At 56.8% G+C, this 25,108-nt stretch overlaps 1 protein-coding gene across 2 annotated transcripts; it reads left to right on the plus strand.

Moving 5' to 3' along the window:
- The first annotated feature begins 8,410 nt into the window (after window positions 1–8,410).
- MATN1 (matrilin 1) lies at window positions 8,411–18,344 on the plus strand. Of its 2 annotated transcripts, none has more exons than XM_004425857.3 (8): window positions 8,411–8,501; window positions 10,310–10,656; window positions 12,941–13,163; window positions 14,641–14,766; window positions 15,238–15,654; window positions 16,241–16,393; window positions 17,200–17,280; window positions 17,905–18,344. In XM_004425857.3, exons 1-8 carry the CDS (start codon window positions 8,411–8,413, stop codon window positions 17,952–17,954), a joined length of 1,488 nt encoding a protein of 495 aa, XP_004425914.1. In that variant the 3' UTR covers window positions 17,955–18,344. The 2 variants fall into 2 exon arrangements, with proteins under 2 accessions (XP_004425914.1, XP_087301927.1); XM_087445801.1 differs by having other exon boundaries at window positions 17,200–17,278; window positions 17,900–18,344.
- Window positions 18,345–25,108: the final 6,764 nt, after the last annotated feature.

Consider the following 25,108-nt stretch of genomic DNA (forward strand, 5'->3'; position numbering starts at 1 on the left):
GAGCTACCTTGGGGGACACCTGATGGGAGGAGCTGTGGAGATTAGGAGGCAGCTCTGTCTATAGGTCTGCAGTTCCGGAAAGCGAGGAGGAGGCGGTTGGCGTGTGAGTGTCATCTGTGGACACGTGGGTGAGATGCCGTGTGGGTGGGGTGTTAGCCAGCGTCCTGGAGGGGTTAATGCATCAGTGGGACACGATGCTGACCCATGGCCTCCCCGGACGTGCCCTCAGATGAAGATGCCTCCTTGCCCTGTCCAGCCTCTGGCTTCCGGCCTGCCCGACCACTTCTAGGGCCTGAGACCAAGACAGCATGGTGACGTGTGACCACCCACGTGAGACACCTCATACCCAGAGGCTGGGGCCTCAAGGGGCCGTGGACAGGACGGGCAACCCAGCCACGCTGCAGCAGCCCGGGTGGTGGGGGTGGGTCCACCCACTTTGCAGATGAGGAAGAGTCACCGTGTGTGTGGGCACGCTGTTCTACTGTGTGGGATCTCTGCCTGACTTTCGGCGAGACCAGAGATTCATGGCCGATCAGGCACCCTGGGAATGTCTCCAATTTGCAATGAAATAGTTTTAAGTGTCAAGAAAAGCAGTTTCCAGGTTAAAAGCAGTGAGGGGAAGACATGTCCTTGGGTTTCTGGGTGGCTGCTGCTTACACCCTCCACTGTGGGTGTAAGCAGCAGCCACTGTGGGTCTCTGTGGCCACAGGCCCTGCCCACCTCCTGCCCGGGCGGGCTCCCTGGAGGCCAGTGCCCACATTCCAGTCTCTCTCCTGGGCCTCCAGGAGGAAGCATCCCTAATTAGCCACCAAGAGCGTTCTGATGGGCAGCAGGCTCGGCAGAGAGTGGCCAGCATGAGGGAACCACGGCCCAAGCTGAACAGAGTCTCTCTGGGAAACAGTTCTGCTGTCACCTCAGTGGCCCGGGTGGTCGAGCAGGACACTGCTCCACACACTGGGGGGACAATCCAGGCAGGGAGACGGCACGGGCCAAGGCCTGGAGACGGGAGCATGCACGTCAAAGTGCGACTCCAGCCTGGGAGCGCCAGTGTCACCTCGGATTGCTCACAACTTGCAACACTAGAAACATGTCCAGCCTTGGCCTTGACGGGGCCGCGTGGCTGAAATTTTATAGGTCGGTGGAGCTGAAGTCCTGTCAGAGGGTTTGGGGAAGAGCCAAGGTATTCTGAAGCACTTCAGCTGGGACAATGGAGGAACATACCAGGGACGCTCTGGGCACCTTCCCAGCTCCTCCGCCCTGGGGAGCGGATGTCGGGTACTCAGTGGTGGGGGGGGGGTGTGGGAAGGGAAGATGTGAACGTCTCTGCGGTTGGCCATCCTTCTGAAGGCTGCGGGTGGAGCCACCTTGACACTAACATTCCTCGGTTGCCCGCAGTCACTCTGCGAGTCAGAACGGGGCCAGGCCTTGCTTCCGGGTCGCCAAACTCCACAGGACACTTTCCCCACCAGCCTTCATCACTTACACACCACAAAGGGAAGGGCCTGGAGACCAAATTACAAGAGTAACCACTGGGCTGTAGTTTTCATATGTTAATTAGCACCTAGTCCTTCCCATACTGACCCTGAAGCAACTTTCTTCAAACTGAAAAATGCTGTGTTTCCTTGTCAATGCCCTGCTCTCCCCCTCCCTCCCTCATTGTACCCCATATATACCACCAGAGGTAGGCAGAATTCCAGATGGCCCTCAATGACATTGACCTTGATCTGTCTCTCCCCTGGGATATGGGCACAGCCTGTGAATCCGATGGGACAGTCACTCCTGTGATTAGGTTATGTTACATGGCACAGTTGACTTTAAGAAAGGTAAATCATCCTGGGTGAGCCTGACTTAATCAGGTGACTCCTTACAGGGGCTGAACTCTTCCTGAAGAGGGAGACTTGGCATGAGAGGGATATGAAACATGAGAGGGCCTTGAAGGGGGCCACATGACAAGGAACTGTGGGTGGCCTAGAAGTTGAGAGTGGCCCTGATTGGCAGCCAGCAAGAGGATGGGGGCAGGGAGGGGCCACAGTCCGACAGCCTGAGGGAACTGAATTCTGCCAACCATCATATGAGCCTGAAAGAGGACTCCAAGAGACTCCAGAAAGGAACGCAGCCCAGCTGACATCTTGTTTCAGCCCGTGGGGCCCTGAGCAGAGACTGCAGTATAATTGGGCCCAGACTTCTGACCTTCAGAAACCGTGGGGTGATACTTTTGTGCTAAGTTGCTAAATTGGTGGTAATTTGTTACACTGCAGTAGGAAGCAAAACACCGCCCCTTCCTAGCTTGGAGGAACTTTATTCTTCTCTCCTTAGACTTCCAAGTGGCAGCAGCAGCAATCCTGAATATCTGAAGATCTGGTCTGTATACATCAGAGTTTTGAAGCGGAAGGATGAACAGGCGAGCTGACTACTGTTGGCACATCTTCAGGTGCTCTTCTCAGGTCTCCAGAGGCTCAGTTTTGAGGCTGAGGGGAAAACAGCAGGGGTTTCAGGCAGCACGAATACAGGTTAGGTATTTTGGAAAATGGGGGAGAAAATAGATTCTGTTTTGCTGGAGGATTATATTAAATTCAGGGCTCAGAGCTTTAAGAGGGAAAGAGACAAAATGAGATGCCACTGGGAGCTGGGACCAGGCTGGTAAGGGGCTGAAACTCGTGTTATAAAGGATGGTTGTAGGGGGGCCAGCCCGGTGGCATAGTGGTTAAGTGCGAGCGCTCCGCTTTGGCGGCCCAGGGTTCTCAGTTTCGGATCCCAGGCGTGCACCGATGCACTGCTTGTCAGGCCATGCTGTGGCGGCGTCCCATATAAAGTGGAGGAAGATGGGCATGGATGTTAGCCCAGGGCTGATCTTCCTCAGCAAAAAAGAGAGGAGGGTTGGCATTAGATGTTAGCTCAGGGCTAGTCGTCCTCACACACACAAAAAAGGATGGTTGTAGGAAATGAGGATGTTTTCATAAGGGAAGAGACAATTCAGTAGGGGCATGACCATGACTTTCCGGTCACTGAGCGTGGAACACCAGGAGACCTGCTCACTCTCAGAGCTAGATGGAATCCTTTGGGGGACAGAGAGCTCCCTGTCTGAGAGGTGTCCCACCATGGGCTGGACACAGCTTTCCAGAGACAGAGAGAGAATTTATGTCTCATGTGGGAAGTTAGACATGATCGGTGGTTTAGTTACATCGGAACCACCTGGAGAGCTTAGAAATACAGTTCACTGGGTCTGGGATGGAGCCTGGGAATCTGTATTTTTCTTTGAAAAACTTAAGCCAAACTTTATCGACAATTTAGGGGTAACTGAAGGAACTCCAGATGAGGATTCTGCTCAGAGCCCGCAGTTCCTGGCTGGCCCCGGGGTCCTGTTCGGGCACCTCCCTTCCTCGCCCTCACCTGCCCCCGCCGTCAGGGGCCTGCTCTCCCCCACCCCTGGGAAGGCCCCAAACTCATCCTTGTCTTGGACTCCCACACTGAGAAAGCTTTGCCTTAGCTTCCGTTAAGTTCCCCCAAAAGCAGATCCTGAGACAAGGACTTGGGTGCAGGTCGTTTATTTGGGAGGTGGTCCCAGGGAAGACAGCAGTCCCAGGAAAGTGAGGCAGGGAAAGGGTAAAAGCCAGTAAAAATTGCATTAATAGACAGGTCACCTCTGTGGGGCTCAGCCCTGCTGGGGACCCTTTGAGGAAGTGTGAGGAGCACCTCTGGGAACGGGAAGCCGAGGCGTTTATCCACAGCTCCCATCCCTCCCTGGTCGAGGGCTGCCATGGGGACGGTGAATCCCCAGGCTGCCTTGCTCTCTGTCAGTGTGCAGCTGTAGGTAAACCCACAGGTGGGCTGAAGGGCCGTGGGGCTGAAGGGCCGTGGGGCCGGAGGGCGTCCACTGGGTCTGCCATGGTTGCCCCCAGAGCTGAATCTAAGTCCTCCCCCTCCAAATGCTCATTCCCTCTCCCAGCATGATTGACACTGGGAGCCACTCCCCACGGAAAGCTCCTACAGCTGCCCATGGGGGTGTGGGCTGACCGTCGGGCCCCGAGGAGGCATCCAACGTGGGTGGGTGGATTCTGTATTTTTCACAACCTCTCCAGGTGGGCGTGAGGGGTGGCCAGGCTGGATATTCTGGTCTAGATAACCTTTGAGTTTCCTTCAGAGCCTGACATTCAAGGTTTTATGTTTCCCCCAAAACAAAATGAGTCACTGTTTGTGGAGCACAAACTCAGATAATGTGCTTGTGCAAAAGGCAGAGTCTGCCTCTGAGGCTCTCAGTCTTGTGGGGGAGAGTCACTAAAACCAGTAAGTAAACTCCAAACGGAATCTGCTGCAATTAAGGAAACAAATGTGCTAGGAGAGAGTGACTCATTCTGGGGCAGAGAAGAGAAGGGGATGGGGGGGAGAGAGAGAGACTGACAGTGGCCTGGGGAAGGTGGCAAGCAGGAGATTGGGAAGGGTCTTAAATGTCCAGCTTTGTTTGAATTTTCCTCTAGAGGTGACGTAGGGCCAGCAGGAGCTTTTTTCTCTTGGGAAGGGTGACAGAGAGTGTCACCACTCACTAATACCCACGTCCTACCCCTGGGCTTCTAGGCAGAGGTGGGTGACACGTACTCCTAGTCCAAGGCTGTCAGGAGAGACACTTGCTGTCTCTCTCTCGTCCACGTGGCTGGAGACAAAGGACCTGGAAATGGCGGGACAGCAGGATGCAGGCAGCTTTGGGGAGCTGGGAGGCGCCTGTCTAGCCCCAGACTGTGCCATGAGACAGAAACAGTCCCTGTGTTAAGCCATTGTGATTTGAGGGATGTTTGTTACTGCAACTTACTATCCTATCCTGACCGATACAAGAAGGCACTGGAAAAACAATGAACAAGGAAGCAGCATCCAATACCTTTCATTCTCCACCATCCTGTGACATGGGCATTGAGGTCCCAACTTTCCCGACACGACACAGAAGAGCAGCAAAGTGAGGGGATTCACCCGAAGTCAACACAGCTGGCAGGTGACAGAAGAGGTACTCAACGCCAGTTCTGTCTGGTTCCCAGGGCTTTTCACTTCACAGGCTTCCTCCAAGTCTGCATGCAAGGCACTGGAACGCAAGATAACTTTTGGTGATATGTGGATGAAAAAGTTAAGTTGAATTAGTTTTAAATTTATTTGAAGGCACATTGGAATAAATATATAAACTGTGCATCAAACCGGTGATTTCATGGCTATTATTTCTTCGGAGGAGGAGAAATTTTTTCAAAAAGTGAGTTGGTTTGGAGTTAGTGAAAGAGAAAGATTAAACAAGCAATAGTAAAGGTGTAGGTGGATCCAGCCAAACTGCGACCATGGCGGCCAAAGGACGAAGGGGACACGCAGCCCCGAACCACGTGGCATCTCTCATCAGAGGAGCACGAGCTCACCAGGTCTGCTCTTAAGGAAGAGGCTGAGCCTGGGGCATAGGAGTGGGGTCCTATGCACTTTCCACTGAACCACACTCTGCTCAGGGGCCTCTCATTTTATCACAAACGCTCCCTCTTGGATAAAACACTAAAGGCTTTAAGTTTCTGGAAACCTGAGGTGTGTGAAAACAAGGAGAGGGGACAGCGGGAGCCCGTCACGGCTGCTTGTCTGACTTAGGGAACAGCCTCGAAGAAGGCCCGTTAATGCATTTTTTCCTCCGGCCAATACCGGACACACTGTTCCCGATTTTGATTCCTGGGGAAAAATGTTTCACATCTTAAAAACACAAATATTTACTTTCTTTCCTCAAGGTATATGCTGAACTTCCAGCTCTGCTCCCCCCGAAGCCTGTGCTATGGAATGTTAAAGCTGCCCCTTTTTTGGGAATCCGTCTCTGTTCCTGAAAACTTACCTGTAGCCTATTTCTGTAGCTCCGCTAATGAGCGGGGCAGTGACACAGAAAAGGCGCCTGTGTTCCTCTGAGAAGGCCATAGAACTGCCATTCAGAGCCGGAGCTGAAAGAGCTGTTTCATGGGCCCAGCTGCCGCCCCGGCCAAGAGGGCTTTGTACCCCGAGCTCCGGACACAGCCCTGTCCGTGGGGGAGAGGGGGCGGTGGGCGAGGGTCCCGCTCACGTTCTCCTCGTCCACCATCAGTGGGGCCACAGGGAGAGCACTGTGCCTCTCTCCCTGCGGGTCACCATGGCTGACCCCAGGCTGCCCCTTGTCATCAGTACATCATTAGTTCCTTCTTTTAATTCATTTCTTCATTTGCTCACCTGATACCCTGTGCCAGGCACCACGCCGGATCCCAGGGATACAGCAATGATCGAGACAGGCAAGACCCCTGCTTAGGGGCAGCTGACATCCTCTGGGGTGGGGGGGGAGGAAGGTAACACATTTATAACACAATTTTGGGAACTGATAAGCACCACAAAGACCACACCATGCAGCACCTCCGAAGAGAATTAGACTTACATGCGGTAGAGAGAAAAGAAATCAGCAGCTTCGGCTGGTTTTCGGAATTGACGAGGGCTGTGAATTATACGCATAAATGAAACTTAAATGGGAAAAGTCAGAGAAATGCTTTTCAGTACCTAGTTCTCTAAAACTTCGGCAAACAGAAATGAGACCTGAGTTCCATCCAGGCTTGGCTCTGCCCCTAAACTGGCTGGGCGGCTTTAGGCAAGTCATGAACCTCTCTGGGCCTCAGTGTCCTCATCTGACAAATGGGCTAATACACTTGGATCTGCTGACCTCACAGTTTTGTCGGGAGAAGGAAGGAGATACAGTGATGGAGTGAGTGACTGCCATGTCATGTGTGGGAGGGACCGTTACCTTGATTGTTGAAGATTGTGAGAACGTTGGTCGGGTCAGCTGTGCCTGGCAATGAGTTTTTAAAAACTGTCTACATTTCCTTTCACTGAGGGATAATTTACACAGAGTGAAGTGTTAGTGATGATACCCCCTGGAAGGGTGATAATCCTTCAACCCCCATGGTTACTCCCGTCCTCTCGTTGCCTCCTCACATGGTCCCAGTGAGGCAGGCAAGCTGAGAGCTACCATTTCCTTGTCATTTTGCATGATGACAAGCTGAGGCTCAGAGATGTTAAGTCACTTGCTCCAGGTCACACAGCTGGTGAGCAGCAGAAGTAGATTTGAACCTGGGTCTCTCAGATGGCCAAGCCCACGCTCTTTCCACTCTATCCTGTCGACTACTGGACCCAGATGCAATGGTAGGGACCATTCCTGGTTACGATCCTTTACTTACAAGCCTTTATTTTTGCCTCCTCTGTGCAGACCCTGGGCTGGGCCCGGATGCAGAGATAAATCAATCAGAGCTTACCTGCTGGTGGGTGAGACAGACGGTGCACGGAAGCCCAGGGAGGGGGCCTAACCCAGGGGAGTTGGGGGCGAGGGGGCATGGAGGATGCCCCTCCACCAGGCCATATCCAAGCAAGCAGGGTGGCTGAGAGCGCCGGCCTGGGCCCTCTCCTGGAGACGACACTTCTTAGCTGTGTGACCTTAGACAAGTTACTTCACAACTCTGTTTTCAGGTCCTCATCTGGGAATTGGGGGGTAATAATAGGGGCTGCCTTGCAAGGTTGTCAAGAGAATTAAACGAGCACTTCATATAAGTGTGCTCGTCCAATCAACCCCAGGAGGTAAGCACTGTCAGCATTCCCCGTTTCCAGATGAGGACTCCGAGGCACAGAGAGGTGAAGTAACTTGCCCACGGTCACACAGGCAATGTATAGCAAACCCAGGTAATATGCCTCCCAAGTCTGTGCTCTCAGCCATCTGCTCTACGGCCTTGCACGTACTAACTGCTAACGTACTCGTTACTCTGATTACGACCTTGAGAGATTCTGTTGTGCAGAGTTAGCGGGAGGAAAGGGTGTGCTGGGCAGATGGCTCTGCATGTGCAAAGGCCCGGAGGAGAACTCCAAGAATCCAGGAGCAGCTGGAGAGTGGGGTGTATGGGGAGAGGCAGGGGGCAGCCAAGGCTGGAGAAGGGGAAGCGTGTTTGATGAGGAAATTGGGGCTGGAACTACAGGTGGGAGAAGAATTTGGGTGTGGGCTGAGGGTGCCGGCCGGGCTGGGGCAGGAGGCCGTTGGACTCTGGCTTCCCCAGGCTTGGAGTGGCAGCTCCATGTCATGTAGGCTCCAGCCGCGGGAGGAGCCACCCTCCACCCACCTGAGATTTCCTGAATTCCAGCTGCAGCTCTGGTTGCTTCTGCAGGCAAAGGAGCCCTTGTGGTTGCAGGGGCCTCTCGAGCGGGGGCCAGGCCGCTCCCTCCCTCTCCCAGCACACACACCTCCATTCAGCCCGGGCCCCGCCCCTCAAAGGGGCTGGGGGCCAGGGCTGCCGCCCCCACGTCAGTGGGGGGCCGCCTGGCTGGGAGGCTGGGCACCGAGGTTGATAAGACTGGGACCCCACTGGCCCCTACAACTGTGCCGGCTGCTGTCTGCGCTGCCAGAAACATGAAGGTCATCTCTGGCCCCAGCCTCGTGCTCTGCGGCCTGCTGCTGCTCCAGGCCCCACGCTCACTTGGCCTCCCCCCTGAGTCCAGAGGTGAGGGGGCCCTTGTGAGGTGGGGGACACTGGGCGAGTGGCCCCTGACCAACCACCTGGGGAGCTGGGCACTGAGATGGGCAGAGGCTAAATGGGATCCTGGATGGGGAGAGGGGCAGGGAGGCAGGGGTGCTAGCTGGCTGGCACAGGAGCCGACAGAGATGGTGATGTTCCTAAGGACCAGGGTAGGGGTGACCCTGTCTCTTCTGTCGAGGGACTTGAGTAGGCCTCTCTCTGGAGCCCCAGAGCCTTCCCTGGGGCTTCTCGGCCCCCAGGCTGTCCTCAGGGACCATGCACGCCGCAGGGACGCTGTCTTGTGGGTCACTGAGGGCAGAAGCTACCCAGAGTGCCTGCTCACATCTGGAGCTGCATCAAGCCCAGGGCTGAGCTCACGGCTCTTTGATGAGTGCAGCTCGGGGGGGCCAGGACTCCACTCGCCCTTCGCCAGCCCTCCCAGCACCTCCCGGACTGGCTCCCGACGAGCTGTACCACTCCCAGAGTTCCAGCCTCGGGCACTGAATCCTAGCATGCCCAACTCTTCCTGCACAGATGGGGAAACTGAGGCTGGAGAGGGGAGGACCTGTCTGAGACCCACAGTGAGATAGCCCCAGCGCCTCCTGCCTCTTGACCCACTGCTCTGTGGTTTGGCCACTTCCCTCTCCCTCTCTGGGCCTCAGTTTACTCATTTGTGGCCTCAGCCGGTGGGAACCAGGGAAGGGCTTCGAGTCATTTCTAAGGTCCCTTGAGGAACTCTGATGCCCCAGTCTAGGTCACCGTGGCTGGGGGGTGGGACAGCCCAGCACAACTTCCCTTTCCAGATTCTTCCTGCATCCCCAGTCGGGAGCGGCTCAGACTCTGTGGGATGTAGAGGGAAGGGCCTTTGTATTGTGCGCTGCTCGGCTGCAGGCCCAAACCAGTGACAACATCGAGCAGGAAGCCTCATTCTCCCCACTGGACAGATGAGAAAATGGAGGCTCCTGCAGGTGCGATGACCTGCCCAGGGCCACAGAGGGGCTGAGCCGGGATTTGGACGCCCATCTGCCTCACTTCAGCTCCACACACTTCCCAGCAGATGGTGCTCCCTCCCAGGGAATCTGGAAAGACATTGCTCCCTGGGGGCCACGGGATCAGGCTGCCAAGGTGGCCACTAGGCGTTCCTGCCCCTTTTCCCGGGCCTTGGACACCAGCCCGCAGGCTCTGCTCGGCTGAGGGAAACTCGGTGCACTTTGGTGATTCGCTTGGAGGCTCAGACGAAAGAGGCCATGCTGACGGGCACTGCGTTGGCCCTCAAGGCTGTGCCCACCCCTAGAGGGCCTGCCCTCAGTGCCCTCCTGTCCAGCTAGGAGAAATAGCTGCCCCTTGTTTGTGGCAGCCACCCTGGGCTGAACCTGAAAAGTGGGTTTTAAAGGCTTCCTCCGCCACCCCCTTGAACACCCACTGGGTGCCCAGCCCTGAGATCGCACATGCGTGCCCTTTGCTCATCCTCCGAGGATCCTGTAAGGACGGGACCATCAGCTCATTGTACGGACAAGGAGACTGAGGCTCAGAGAGGTGAAGGGAGTTACCAAAGGCCCAGGCTTGAGCTCCATCTTTCCCCTGGGGCTGAGCTGGGAGCGTTTGGCAAGTTGCTCGCCCGCGGGTCCACACACAGACGAGAGGACCAGTCAGCCCGGCTCAAGTCCAGTCTGCGCGGTCTGAGGCCTCGAGTCCACGTCTAAGTGGCCCCGATGCTCTGCTCCTTTGCCTGCGAGGGTCCAGCCTCCTGACTTTCGCCCCTGCTCTTGCCTTCTCCCTGCCGCCCCCTCCAGGTCACCTCTGCCGGACCCGGCCCACGGACCTGGTGTTTGTCGTCGACAGCTCGCGCAGCGTGCGGCCCGTGGAGTTCGAGAAGGTGAAGGTGTTCCTGTCCCAGGTCATCGAGTCCCTGGACGTGGGCCCCAACGCCACGCGGGTGGGGCTGGTCAACTACGCCAGCGCCGTGAGGCAGGAGTTCCCGCTGCGGGCCCACGGCTCCAAGGCCGCGCTGCTGCAGGCCGTGCGCCGCATCCGGCCGCTGTCAACCGGCACCATGACGGGGCTCGCCATCCAGTTCGCCATCACCAGGGCCTTCAGCGATGCCGAGGGCGGGCGCGCCAGGGCCCCCGACATCAGCAAGGTGCGTGCCCCCGCCCTGCGGGACCCCGCTGCTTGTCGGCCCCCCGTGCGCTAAGAGCTCTGCCCGCAGGCGCTTTAGTGCTCCCGCCGCCCCCGCGAGGTGGCAGTTTATAGCTGGGGAGCAGACCCCACCACGGGAAGCGGCAGAGCTGGGGTGGAACCCTCTTTACCCACCCTTCTGACCCCAGGAGTCACAATCTGGTGACTTGATTATTTCGGTGTCGTTGACTTTGGCTCCCTGGCCAGTCTGAGCTCCCTGAAGGCACAGCCAGATGGTCTGGATGCTTACCTGCCGGTCAGGGGTGTGGACCCTGCCACCAGCCTGTCCGGGTTCAAGCCCCTGCTCCACCGTACTAGCTGTGCCACTCTGAGGAGGTTACTTCACCCCATGTGCCTCAGTTTCCTCACCTACAAAATGGGAGCAACGCAACACCTTCTCCAAGGGCTGCAGCAGGACTACGTGAGTTCGTACGCATAAGGTGCTCGGCACAGTGCTGGTCCCGAATAGGCCCTATAGAAGCGTTAGCTAAGCTTTTATTTAATAAGCCTTTAAGGGTAGGGGCTCAGAAAAGCGAAGCTATGCCCCCCCAAGTCACACCGTCACTGAGGGCTCCAGGCCGAGTGTGAACATTTTGACACAGCTTGCACCCACAGTGTAATTTTTCAGGACTCTGCCTGGGGCCCGTGAGGCTGGTCAGGTGTCCCCTCCCCTGGAGGTCCTCCCACAGGCTTTTGCACCTCCCCCTCGAAGCCTTCATGGGCCCGAGGAGTCGCCATTTATCTGCCCAGGGCCCCAGCCCCGGGGAAGTACTCTTTGTTATCCCCCGCCGGGTCTCACTCTCTGGCATGGAGATACACCTGACATGAGTGCCACATGGATAAAACCCCGCTCAGAGGTGGTACCCCCATTTTACAGGTGAGGAAAACTGAGGCACAGGGAGCGTAAGCAACCTGCCCAGCTAATAAGTGGTAGAAGTGTTCACACAGACAAGGGCCTATAACCCCAGCCTCTACGCTCCTCAAAGAAATCACCTGTCAGGCAGCCTGCTGGTCTTATTCTGTGCGGGCCATTTACAAGTTCTGACATGAGGGTGACGGTTGAGGTGGGCAGGTGAGGAGAGCGTTCCTCCAGCAGGTGAGACTGAGGGTCTGGCGGAGCCGGCCGCAGACATTAGGCATTCAGCCTGGAATTCACCTGTGGGAGGCTCCCACCAGGTGGACTGAAAGTCCCAAAGCTGGACTGAAGGGGGACAGTAGGGACTCAAGGGGACAGTGGGCCTCAGGGGACGGTGGCAGCACGTGGCAGTAAACAGTCATGGCCAGGTTTTCAGTGCCAGGAGCCCAGGCCTCTGGAGGGGTCCGGGGCAGTGATAGTAGAATAACAGTTGCCCTTCCCGGCTCCTTACCCTGAGTCTTCTCAGGAGGACCTCACCACCGCCACCCCCCAGAGGAAGAAAGGGAGGCTCAGGGAGGGGAGCTGTCACTGGGAGCCACATTGCTAACCCACGCCTATCTTAGCCACTGTACTATCGTCACCAAGACAAGGGTCGGGCATCCCGGCGAGGGGTGGGGACCCAGGAATGGAAGCAGACCCAGGTCGGACGCAGAGAGGCAGCCAAGGGGCCTGGATCTGAGCCCCAGACTTGGGCAGAGCTGTGGGGACCCCGACTTTAGGGCAGGCCCAGGCAGGGGGTGAGGGCCAGCCTCAGTCCCTTCTGTCTTCTTTCCACTGTTCAGAATGGAGGAGCCTGTGGGAGGGGAGCAGTCTTTTCCCTGTGGGAAAGGCATGTAGCATCCTGGGGATGGAGGGAGAAAGGCGGCATCTTCCTCCGTTTCTTGGGCACCTGTGTGGGAACCGCCTCCCTCCCAGGGCGGGAAGGGAAGGACGGCCGGCCTGGAGGCCGAGCTGCCATTCCTTAGCCTCCGCCGCCCTCTGGTGGCCACAGGGCAGAACTGCACGGCGTTGGGCACACAGGCTCGGCCCTGTCCTCAGAGGCGGCGGTCTAAGTGGGGAGACATCCAGAGGCCCCAGTCAGATCACACAACACCTCAGCCGTGTCCTTCAGCCACAGGAAACCTGTCTCCGCCTCCGCTGGCCAGGTTCTCTTTCCCGGGGCAGAACACCTGCCACCGACTAGCTGTGTGACCCGGGCAAGCCGCCCTGCCTCTTGGGGCCTCGGTGTTCCCTTCTGTCAACGGTCCCGGGCGGGGGCTCCTGGAGGGCCGAGCGGCCCAGCCCATGCGGGCACGGGGCCCGGGCCTCACACGCGCCCCGCGTGTTGCAGGTGGTCATCGTGGTGACGGACGGGAGGCCCCAGGACAGCGTTCGGGACGTGTCTGCGCGGGCCCGGGCCAGCGGCATCGAGCTGTTCGCCATCGGCGTGGGCCGCGTGGACAAGGCCACGCTGCGGCAGATCGCCAGTGAGCCACAGGACGAACACGTCGACTACGTGGAGAGCTACAGTGTCATCGAGAAGCTGTCCAAAAAGTTCCAGGAGGCCTTCTGCGGTGCGCGGGGAGGGGCGGGAGGGACAGGGCGTGGGGCGGAGCCAGGGGCGGGGCCACGGTGGGGGCGGGGCCGAGAGAGTCAGCGCTGGGGCAGGGCCAGGGTGTGGGGCGGAGCCGAGTCAGCGTTGGGGCGGGGCCAGGGCAGGGGGCGGGGCCTGGTTGTGGCGTGGGGCCTAAAGCCAGCGTTAGGGCGGGGCAGGGGCAGGAGGAGGGGCCAGAGTGTGGGGCGGGGCCTAGAGAGTCAGCGTGGGGGCGGGGCCAGGGCAGTTGGGCGGGGCTGAGAGAGCCAGCGTTGGGGCGGGGCCAGCACGGGGATGGGGGGTCAGGGTGTGGGGCGGGACCATGGTGTGGGGCGGGGCCGAGAGAGTCAGCGTCGGGGCGGGAGCGGGGCGGGAGCGGGGCGGGAGCGGGGCGGGAGCATGGCGGGGAAAAGGTCAAGGCTGGACTGGGCGGGGCTGAGTCAGCGTCGGGGCGCGGCCAGGGCTGAGAGACTAAGGATAAGGGCGGGGCTCGAGCTAGTGGGAGGGGACAGGGCTGAAGCGGAGACTGAGTCAACATTGGGGGCGGGGCCAGGGCTGGGGCGTGGTGTGGGCGGGGCAGTGGCCTATACAGGGCGGGGACTGAGAGCCAACATCAGGGGTGGGGCCCGGGTGGGGACAAGGCCTAAGTGGGTTTGGGCAAGGTTGGAAGTGAAATTTGAATCGGATTGCGGTAGGACTAGCGCCAGGGGCAGGGCCTGATCTGGGGATGGGTCCCCAGGCTGGGGTGAAGGGAGTTGGGGAGAGACGATGCCAAGAGCCCTTTTTATGGGTCCTGGCAGGGAGCAAGGAGGGGCGGCAAGCCAGTAAGAGCAGGGCCTAAAAAACCTATGCGTGTTTCTGTACCCAGGTGTTTGGGGCCCCGAGTTTCCGTGCTGAGGGAGAGTCCCAGAGGCCTGGGCACTGGGCAGGAGAAGGTTCAGAGTCCGTTGCAGAGGGGAGGTGGGCCTGTGAGGGGTCTTTGGGATGTGACCAGCCAGAAGGGGTGGGGTCTCCAGTAGACTAGGGGCGGGGTCAGGGCAAGGACTTTTCCCTATTTGTAACACGGATCTGAGAAGAGCATGCATCTTATTGTGAGGATTCAGTGAAATAATGCTTGTTATTTAACAAATCCTTGCTGAGCGTCTTCTATGTGCTATTCATTGCTGCATGTACTGTTCTAGACGCTTGGGGTACAAGAGGGAACAAGACAGATGAAGGGCCTGCTCCTGTGGGCTGTACTTTTGTAGCAAGTGGTTTTAGTTTATCATCAGCATTATCACCTTCTGCAGGGTTGTCAGCTCTGGTGCAGTGATTCCAGCCCTGAACTGAGGGTCTGGGGCCGGGACCCCACCTAGTTGGGGGGCCTCAGTTTCCCTGAGTATGTGCTGGGGCCATCCTGGCTGAGACGTCCAAGGCCCTGTGGCTGTGAGATTCTGAGTCTCCTCCTGTCCCCACAGTGGTGTCTGACCTGTGTGCCACAGGAGACCACGACTGTGAGCAGGTGTGCGTCAGCTCCCCGGGCTCCTACACCTGTGCCTGCCATGAGGGCTTCACCTTGAACAGTGATGGCAAGACCTGCAATGGTCAGTGGGCTCGACACAGGCAAGCCCCGGGGAGGGTGGTGGGGAGGGGATGGGGCCTTGGCCACTCCCCTGGAAGCCCATCCGAGCCTCCTTGTACTGTGCCTCTGGACCAATCTGCAAAGACAATAGATGCCATCTAGAGTTTGGGGTCTGCAGGAATTTCTCTTCTGACTTCTGTCACTCTTTTTGTCACAATGAGTGGTGGGTGTAGTTTGGTGGAAGGAGTCACATAGTCTTGAGGTCAAATCTTGGTGCCACCACTTCTGAGCTGTGTCATTTAACAGCCTTTGGATCTTCAGTTTCAAATGCTGTACAATGGGGCCAGGAACTTCGGCTTTACAGGGGGAGTTTTGAGGACAAAATGGGATGATCCCCAGCACAGAGCTGGGTGTGTGGTGGGTCCCCAGCCTGTGATCCAGATGGGTGACTATGTCCTTAAGCTTCATCCCCTCGCCTCCCCACCCTCCCCAGTCTGCAACGGGGGCAGTGGCAGTTCAGCCACCGACCTGGTCTTCCTCATCGATGGATCCAAGAGTGTGCGGCCGGAGAACTTTGAGCTGGTGAAGAAATTCATCAACCAGATCGTGGATACGCTGGATGTGTCGGACAAGCTGGCCCAGGTGGGGCTGGTGCAGTACTCGAGCTCTGTGCGCCAGGAGTTCCCACTGGGCCGTTTCCACACCAAGAAGGACATAAAGGCGGCTGTGCGGAACATGTCCTACATGGAGAAGGGCACCATGACTGGGGCTGCCCTTAAGTACCTCATTGACAACTCCTTCACTGTGTCCAGTGGGGCTCGGCCTGGTGCCCAGAAGGTGGGCATTGTCTTCACTGATGGCCGGAGCCAGGACTACATTAATGATGCTGCTAAGAAGGCCAAGGACCTTGGTAGGTGCTACCTGCCTGGACCCTGGACACTACTGATGGCCAGGGGTACACAGGGTACAGCCCAACTGTAGTTTCTCTTAGTGTCTTTTCTGATTAGTGCCCTAAACCCAAGTTCAATGGGAATGAGGAGGGATTGGTTCATCCATCTTTCTTATACTGATGACAAAACTGAGGCCCCAGAAAAGTAAGTGGCTTGTTTTGATGGTCCTTTTAGGTGGGGCTTGGAACTTTTCCACTTGAATGTTCCCAAAAGCACATGAACTGTTGGAAGACAACCCCACTTTGCGACAAGCCTGAGCCTTAGTTTTATCACCTATCAAGTGGGGATAATAATAACCACCAGATGGATGGTTATAAGAGTTAAATAATTTTACAAAGCTTCAGAGCAAGTTAGCACAGGTCTGACATACAGTAGAATCTCAATAAATGTCAGTTTCCTCAATGTCTGTTGTGGACATTGTGCCTGCAATTCCAGCAGCTGCCACCAGGAGGTGTCTGGTGCTGATTGCCTGGGCTTTCTCCAGGAGGCTGAGCCATGGCTGCTGGTCCGCATGGCCACCCTTATGCATCTTGTTCCTCTTGGCAGGCTTTAAGATGTTTGCTGTGGGTGTGGGCAATGCTGTGGAGGACGAGCTGAGGGAAATTGCCTCAGAGCCCGTGGCAGAGCACTACTTCTACACTGCTGACTTTAAGACCATCAACCAGATTGGCAAGAAGTTGCAGAAGAGGATCTGCGTGGGTGAGTGAGGGTGGAGCTGGCATCGATGAGAGGGGCAGATGGGGCTCTGTGTGTGTTGGGTGGAGCCATCCTGGAACTAGGTGTGGGTGGGGAAAAGCAGGAGCTGGGGTGGCACCAAGGGTTGGCCCCACCAGGAGGTGGGCTGGCCAGTATAACTCTTACTGCCAGTGAACATATGTTGATTGCTCATCACACGAACGGCACTGTTCTCAGTGCTCTCCAAGTATTCTATCATTCAATCCTATTTGGTAGGCATATTATTATCCCCATTTTACAGATGGGAAAACTGAGGCTAGAGAGGTAGAGCAATTGTTAACCCTGCTACCTCCCCTGGCCTTGCCAGCTGGTTCCCAGGGTAAAGGGTCTGAACTCCAGAGCCGTGCATGCCTGGGTTTACATCTTTGCTCTGACCCTGATTAGCTGTTGGTCATGGGCAAGTTTCACTTCTTGGAATGTTCATTTATAAAATGGGATTAATGACTTCAAACCCCGAGACTTGGGATGAGGAATCACCAGATGACGTAGAGGCCCCTAACATAGTAGTCCTGCACACAGTAGGTGCTCAGTGTGGAGATGCTCTTACGGTCCTTTATCAGGGCTCTGAGGGACGGGGACGACGTTCCGGGGTCGCCCCCTCCATCTCTCCTGGGAGCTCTGTCTCAAGACCTCTACGTGTCTCTGCCTTCTCGGATCTCCTAGGCCCCACACTCCCCAAGACCGCCTAGACCTGGCGGTGTCCACCCTGCCTCCCTGCTGGGCAACCACTCACCATCCCCTTCTCTTTCCCTGCTTCCTGTCCACTCCAGAGGAAGACCCGTGTGCCTGCGAGTCCATTGTGAAATTCCAGGCCAAAGTGGAGGGGCTGCTGCAGGCCCTGACCAGGAAACATATCCTTTCCCGAGGCTTCTGGGGGGCCGAGGCATAGGGGGAGAAGGGAGGAAGCCGTGCGCCCTCTGTGGTGGGGTTGGGCAGGCTCCTCCTTGCCAGCCTCCTACTGAAGACAGGCTGGAGACTGGCCAGGTAGGCTGGCACCAGCTTTGGTACTGACCCTGTCAAAAGCAGAGGTTCCCAGAGGGTAAACAGAGAAACTGAGGCAGAAGCCAAGATTTAGAGACTGGACACACACAGAGTCCTGGGCATGCTCAGGAAAACATGGTGCCACGTGGACACCCCGTTTCTCGGGCTCTTGGTGACATGACTAACTCCAGCCCCCACTGAGATGGGGCTGGGCCCTGAACCACTGCCCTGGCTCAGTCAGGACCGGGTGCACCTGGGCAGGGCTGGCACCCAGGGCTCACAGTGATGGGCTGGGTTTTTGGAAGGCACCATTCTGAGGGCAGGGGAAGGATGAGTTTTGACATTGGGAAGAACACGTGCTGTAAGGAGTGAGAGAAAGCCCCAGAAGAGGGGCACTCTGGAGGAAACAGGAAGTGAGGGTCCCCCGTGCAGGTGCCACACGCGTCACTGCCCTGCTCTGGTCACCCTGCGCCTCTCCTTAACTCCCGGTCCACTGGAAGCTGTGAGCAAGCGGCTGGCTGTCCTGGAGAACAGAATCGTCTAAGGCCGCCTGTCCTGCCGTGGCGTCTCCATCTCCCCGCCCCAAGCGCAGCTCACAGTCCTGCGTGTGTCCCCTGAAGCCCGAGTTTAGTCAAGCTTTGCCATTTCAGTGAGGGGGGTTGGGAGGGTGAGGTCCCCCAGAAGGCACCAGGCTTCCCCGCCTCCCCCATCCTGCGAGCCCTGGGGAGGAGTGTGTGTTTGATGTGTGTGCTGGGAGCGTGTGTGGGTTTGGGAGCATGTGTGTGCCTGAGGGCAGGCATGTCTGGGAGCAGGGACTCATGTGTGTGAATGAGAACACAGGGGTGAGTGTGAGAGGGACTGCGTTTGCATTTTTTTCAATCGAAAGCTTAATATATTCCTATTTTTTTAGTTAACCCTTTCTTGACTGCGAGTGCTGTGAATCTCTTTTCTGATTTCTGTATTCCTTTTTGAAAAACAATTAAATGTGATTTAACTTAAGCACTGAATGGGGCCCGCGGCAACGTGGTTATTTGGGGAGCTGGAGAAACAACTGATGAAGGCGGGTGACGGGGGAGATTGCAGGATGGCGGCAGTGCTGGTAACAGCGGTGACAGCGAGGACTCCAAAACCAGCTCCCATTTGTCCCGCCTTTTCAGTTGCAAATGCATTTACGGGATCTCACTTCATCCTCCCAGGAACCCTGCCCACAACAAACTTGCGTCATCCCCATTTTACAGATGGGAAAGCTGATGTCTGGGGATAAGATGACTTCTCAGCAGTGGGCCAGTTGGAGAGACAGGACTTGAATCCAGGACCACAAGGCATCAAGAGAAAAAGGCATCGGAGAAGGATGGCAATGGCACGAGATGCGACTCATTCATTCATGCATGCATGCACACGGACAACAAACACAGAGCCCACGCCCCCTGTCGGGCAGTGGGGAGATGGTGGCCTATGAGACAGACTCTGTCCCCACCATTGAGGGACTCACAGTTGAGCAGGGGGCCCTGTAACCCTCACCCCAGCTGAGGAAAAGGGAGTGGGGGTGCGTGTGTGTGAGAGAGGTGATGGGCAGGGTCCCAGCCTGAGCCTGGGCTGGCCCTAGGTGCCCCCCGCCCCCTCCCCACGCCCCTCTCGGCGTCCTCTCTGTGGCCTCCTTGGGCTTCAACAGCTTCACCCCCACCCCCAGCACGGACACCTGCAGCCCTCCCCTCAGGGACCGCACAGGGAGGGACTCCTGACCCCATGCCCCCTCAGCCCTGCGCGGGGCCTGCCAGCGTCTCTCAGGCCCCCTGGAGCAACGCCCCTCTGGAATCTCAATCCCACCTCCCGGGGGGGCAGCTTGGCTGATTTTCTGAACCCATTCTTGTTTAATGGAGCATTTTTACTGGTGCTGCTGGATTCACACTTGAGAGCATGTAAAGGCTTTTACTAGAAGCTCAGACCCTCCTGAAGGATCTTCCTCAGAGGCTGTTTGAGGAGGCAGAATACCACCACCAGCAACACCCAGGAGCCACACCAACATAACAGCACAACCTCACAAGAGCAACTCAGCAATCACACAACCACCCGGGACAGGGACCCGGCCACCACCACATGCACCTTTCACAGAGCCCTTTCCCTGTGCTGATCCCTGGGCTAGGGGCCTTTCTGCTGTCCCAGGATGCTCCTTGTCACAGCCCCTCTATGGCAATTGCTCAGCCCACACTTCCTTTCTTCTGAGATTGTCCCCTCCCCACACACGGGGGCGAGGGTGTGGGGGGCGGCATACAGGGAGGGCAGGGTGGCAGCACTGATGCAGTGTAACTCACGGACTCAGCTGATTGGTCAATGGGTGGACACCTGACCCAAGTTGATCCAATCTGCATCTCTCTTCTGGGAATTTGGACGTGGGGACCCTAGTGACCTGGTTGCTGGTGCTGGAGCTGGGAGGTCTCTATCTTCCTCCAGGTGCGTTAAAAGGCAGAGATTGGAGGCTGGCATCCTCAGGAAAGAGAAAAACAGTATTTGCTGCGTTGCTGATGGCTTTCCAGTCCAAGCGTGTTTCAGTTATCTATTGCTGTGTAACCAACCACCCCAAAACTTAAAACCACCACCTATTATTGTCGTGATTCTGTGGGTTGACTGGGCTCAGTTGGGTGGTTCTTCTGCTCCGTGTGGTTTTGGCTGGGGCTACGGGTCTCGAGCAGGCTGGACCACCCAGCAGGGCCCACGCACATGACTGCTGCCTTGGTAGACACGGCTGCAAGGCTGGGCCCTTCTCTCTCTCTCTCCTTCTTTCTCCGTGTAGTCTTAGGGCCTTACCTTTTCCACATGGGCTTTCCAGCGGGGGGAACTGGACTTCTTACACGGCAGCTCAGGGCTTCCAAAAGCTTCTTAGGTTTGAGGCCCAAAATTGGCGGTGTGTTAATTTCACTGCATTTTTATTGGCCAAAGCAGTCACAGGCCAGTTGAATTGAAGGAGTGGGGAGATCAACTCCACTTCTCCGTGGAGGGAGAATGACAAAGATTTTGTGGCCATTTTTAATCCACCACGTGGGGTCATTTGCTGGTCTCCCTCATTGGGCCTGGCTATGCTCCCTGACTTGGCCATTCATAAGACACCAGGAAACCTCAGCAACGTTAAAAATGGCGGAGTCAGTTTCTGTTTCATGCAATGTGAGAGCACTGATTTAGCTGTCCCCTCACCTCTAGTTCCTCCCACCCACGTGGTGGCCTTGGTGTCTGTTCTCATCCTTCAGTTCTGGGAAGTGACCGGATCATCCTGGGTTCCAGCACCAGGCCTCAGCTACCCGGTAACTCGGCAGGGCCTTTCTCCTCTCTGAGTCCCCCAGTCTACATCCATGGAAAAGAAATACTGGCACTGCCTCACAGGGGGCTGCAGGGTGCAAATGAGATGCCTGGGGAGCTCTAAGCACAGGGCCACCCACACCTTGCTCCCAGAGTGGAGTTCACATCATTGCTGCCATCTAGGGGGTGGTTTCCTGGCCTTGGGGACAGGCCACACCTGTCAGTTCCTCAACACCTCCTTTGCTCCCATCTGGTGCTGGTGTCCCTTGAGATGCTGTGGCCACCTGACCTCCAGTGGCTGTGCCACCTGGGCCACCTGTTCCCTGCTGGGAGACCACGCCAGAGCGTGCACCATGGCTCTCTGCAAGTCTTCCGTGCCTCAGCAGGGAGCTCGCCCACCTGCATCATGTTAACAAGTACTGACCCCCAGCATCACCAGGAAGCAAAGACGAGGACAGCCTTGCCTCCGCTTTGAGCGGCACCAGCCTGAGTGTGCCCGGGCTCAGGAAGGCAAGGTGTAGAGGGTGGTATGAGCCTGTAAGCTTCTGGGGACAGTGGTCGGCTCCATCCCTCAGTCGTGCAGCACGTGATTGTACTGCACCCAGGCTGGGCCCTCTTCATGGCACCAGAGATAGAATGGAAGACAGAAACAGAAAAAGTCCCTGTGTTTGCAGGCTGGCATGCTAGCCTCACTTTATTTCTTGCCGTGTGAGCCTGGGCAAGCCATCTCCTCTCCCTGTGGGCTTCAGTTCCTCACCTGTTAAGTGGAGAGATGATCCAGAAACAGAGTAAACGAGAAGTATGCAAAGGGGCATATGGGATGTACTCAGAGACCGAAAGCTGCCAGTACGGCTTTTATGAAGTCAAACAAGATAGAGACATGGCCAGGGATACCCTGCTGGGCCTGGCAGAGACCAAGCCTCAGCCTGAGTTTCCAGGAAACATGTTGTGGGGAGGTGACGGTAGCAGAGAGGTTTGCAGCCCTGTGTGTGGTGTCACACTGTCCTGGTGTGACTCCCCACAGCCCTCTCGCCTTGGACAAACTCCTTCACCCTCTGACCTCAGCTTCCTCAACAGTAAACTGGGCAACAGCATCCTCCTTACAGAGATGTCATGCTCCCAGACAGACAGGGAGCTTGGTGTGTGGGGCTCCCTGGAGGAGGCAGCAGAGGTGGATTTCCAGGGAGTGTGAGGACTGGAGGGGTCCCAGTGGTTAAGCAAAGACCTGCAGGAGAAATCTGGAAAGTGAGGTGCGTGGGGTGGGAGAGGGGAGCCGAAGAGAGCGGGAGATGGCTGGGAGGGAGGGGGAAGGGAGCAGCGAAGTCAGGCTGTGGGCTCTTGGGTGGTTCTAGTCTAATTTCCCCCTTCTTCCCTCCCTTCCTCCCACAGTTATTAAGCATTGCCAAACGCCGAAGCATACACCAGGGGATAGAAGAGAAAATGCCTGGGTGGTCTCTGGCCCCATGGTGCTCACAGTCTAGGAAGGGAGACAACATGAGACAGGAGGTTGCACAGAAATCTGGCTGTGATCGCAGGATGGAGGAATTAGGGTGTGCTGCAGGGGCGTATAACAGAGGGTCTAATCAAGCCATGGGGAGGTGGGGAGGCATTCTGGAAGAGGTGGACCTAAGCGTGGATCTGAAGGCTCTTTAGGAGTTAGGAAAGTGAAGGGGGTGGTGGGAAGAGCTTGTCAAGCGGAGGGAGCAGCATGTGCGAGGGCCCTGAGGCAGGAAGGCCTGGATGCAGCTCCAAGTGGCAGGGAGCAGCCATGAGCAGGGAGGAGGCCCAAGACCAGGGTGGGCAGGGGCTCGACCTGGAGGGTAATGTGAAGGCATCGAAGAGTTTTAAGTAAGATGATGGGACCAGATTCTCCAATTACAAATGAGACTTGTGCTTCTCCCACAAACACTCGGGGATGGAGTGTGCGGTGGGCTGTGGAGAGGCCTCAGCTGGGATGGGCAGGGACCAAACCTCCACATCACACACCCAGGGAGGTGCGTGGACCTTGAGGCTGGCCCTGCTGGGTCATGTGCAGAGCGGCTGACCCGCCTGTTGGTATGGGGCGGGGAGACCTCGGGCTGCGTTCAAATCCTTACGTGCAGGGAGAGTTGAGAAGCTGCCCACGGTGGTGGCTCCGAGGGCCCCGATGAATCCTTCCAGTGACACTACGCTGTAGCATTAGTGTCACCCATGTTACAACCGATGGGACTTGTCTGAGTAAGTGGAGGAGCCAGGTTCCTAGGTTTGCCTAACGCAGAGGCCTTTCCTAATAACACGGACTTAGCTTTGCTGCCTGTGGTAATGAACATTCAGCGCTGGGTGTGTGGAAGGTGCTCAGCAGATCCCGGGGGCCTCTCTCTCCCGCATCGTCCTCCCAGGCAGTCAGCAGGCTCACAGTTTGGCAAAGGGTGGACCTTGTCCTAGAGGAGCTGGACCCAGGTGCCTGAGGGCAGAGGGGGCAGGGTGGGACCCCAAAGGAGGAGGCTGATGGGGCCAGACAGGGAGTGGGGGCCCCGCCACGCAGACGGGGAGTTGGAGAAGGTGATGGACGGGGAGACTTATCAGAGTCCAGGGCCAAGGAGGCGCCCACAGCGTGAGGCTGGGGGAGGCCACAGCTCAGAGGCTGAGAACTGGTGGGCCTGAGGCAGTGGTCGGGCCTCCTGCCTGGTCAGGCCTGGCTCAGGCCCCAGTCCAGGCTGAGCCGAGGTGGGTTGGGGATTTGAGACCTCTGGGCTGAGCCTCAGGATTTTTCATGAAAGTAACAAATGGAGAGGGGCGTTGCCCAGGACTCAGCCTTTTGGTGGGGGGGCTGCTTCCCGTTTCCAACATTCCTGCTGGAGGAATTCCATGGCAGGAGGGAGCGTGCAAGATGTGGCTGGCAGGAGACGTAGCAAGGCAACCACCCGGACACTGGATCACAGGAGATGGGGGTCAGAACAGGCTCTTGGCTGCAAGGGACAGGAACTCCACACCAACCAGCTTCAGCACAAGAAGGGACTTGATGGGATCCCATGACTGGAGGTGCTGGGCTCAGCAATGTCGTCAGGCCTCCGTCTCTCTCCGCTCTTGACTCTGATCTCCACCACGACAGCCTCACACCCAGGCAGGCCCTCTCCCGGAGACGGCCCCACAGCTCTGTGCTCACACCCTCCCAGCTCCAGGTTCACAGAATTCAGCCTCGTTGGCTCAGATTGGGTCCTGTGCCCACCCTTGAACAATCACTGTGGCCAGGCTGGGGGCTCTGCCTATCCCTGGATGATGGGTGGGACCAGCTGCACAGGGCCCCCCGGGACTGAGAAGGCTGAGCAGTGGTTCCTCAAGGAGGAGGGCTTGTTATCAGATGCCAGGGCCTGGGTGCAGGGTGGGCAGAACTGACAGATGTCCCCAGGAGTGGGGTCAGAGATGGGTGGAAGCCCTCTCTGGAATAGATCCTGTTCTGGATCTCTGGAATAGATTCTTCCCTGCATGGGGCTGGGGGAGCTAGCTCTTAAAGGACCGCATCGCCAGGCTCCAAGGAAGGTGGGGGATGGCATCGTGGGGTTTTTAAACTCAAACTCGTGCCACCTCATCCCAATTCTCCCCACTCTGCTCCGGGTCCTGTGAAATTCACCCTTTCTGTGTAATTCCGTCGTCTTTCTCTGCTCTCCGTTTGATTAACAGACGATTGTAAACAAGTCCTGGAAAGAAGGAAAACCAGCATCTCCCCAGGGCAGCCATGGTCTATTAGCAGGCAGCAACTTACTTTGTAACCGATATTTTTGTTTTTTTTGATTTTTGTATAGATAAACAGGACTAAACTAATTAGGATTTTTTTTTTCTTTCTTTCCTCAGGTCTTGGACCACAATGGGAGTCTCTTGGCCCCACAGTGAATTGGTTACTGGGTTTCAATAACGGGTTTGTCTTTGCAATTACAGTTCATTACTGGGTTTACAAGGGAGGGAAGATGGCAAAATCCGCTAAGGGGATTGTTCTGCATTTCTCCTTTTTAATTACATGATTTTCTCCTGAACCATTGCGCTGTGAAAAGGGGGGTGTTGCCAAGACCCCATCTGTTCCAGATGCAAATGCAATTAATACAGGAGCAGACAGGAGCTGCTCAGAGGTTTCCTGCTGCCTGCGGACGGGCCGAGCCTCCTCCCAGAGCTGCTGCGTGGCTGGAAGGTTGGCATCAGGGTATGTCGACATGGAGAGGGGACAGCTCTGCTCTGGGGCATGGCAACCTTTGAGTGTTTGGGGCCTGAATCAGATTTAAGTCACCCACTGTTACCAATTTTTTTTTTTGGTGAGGAAGATGGTCCCTGAGCTAACATCTGTGCCAGTCTTCCTCTGTTTTGTATGTGGGATGCTGCCACAGCATGGCTTGACGAGCGGTGTGTAGGTATGCACCTGGGATCCAAGCCTGCAAA

This window comes from Ceratotherium simum, chromosome 22, assembly GCF_057802395.1.
Source record: "Ceratotherium simum simum isolate JZ-2026a chromosome 22, ASM5780239v1, whole genome shotgun sequence".
NCBI classification, from domain to species: Eukaryota; Metazoa; Chordata; class Mammalia; order Perissodactyla; family Rhinocerotidae; genus Ceratotherium; species Ceratotherium simum.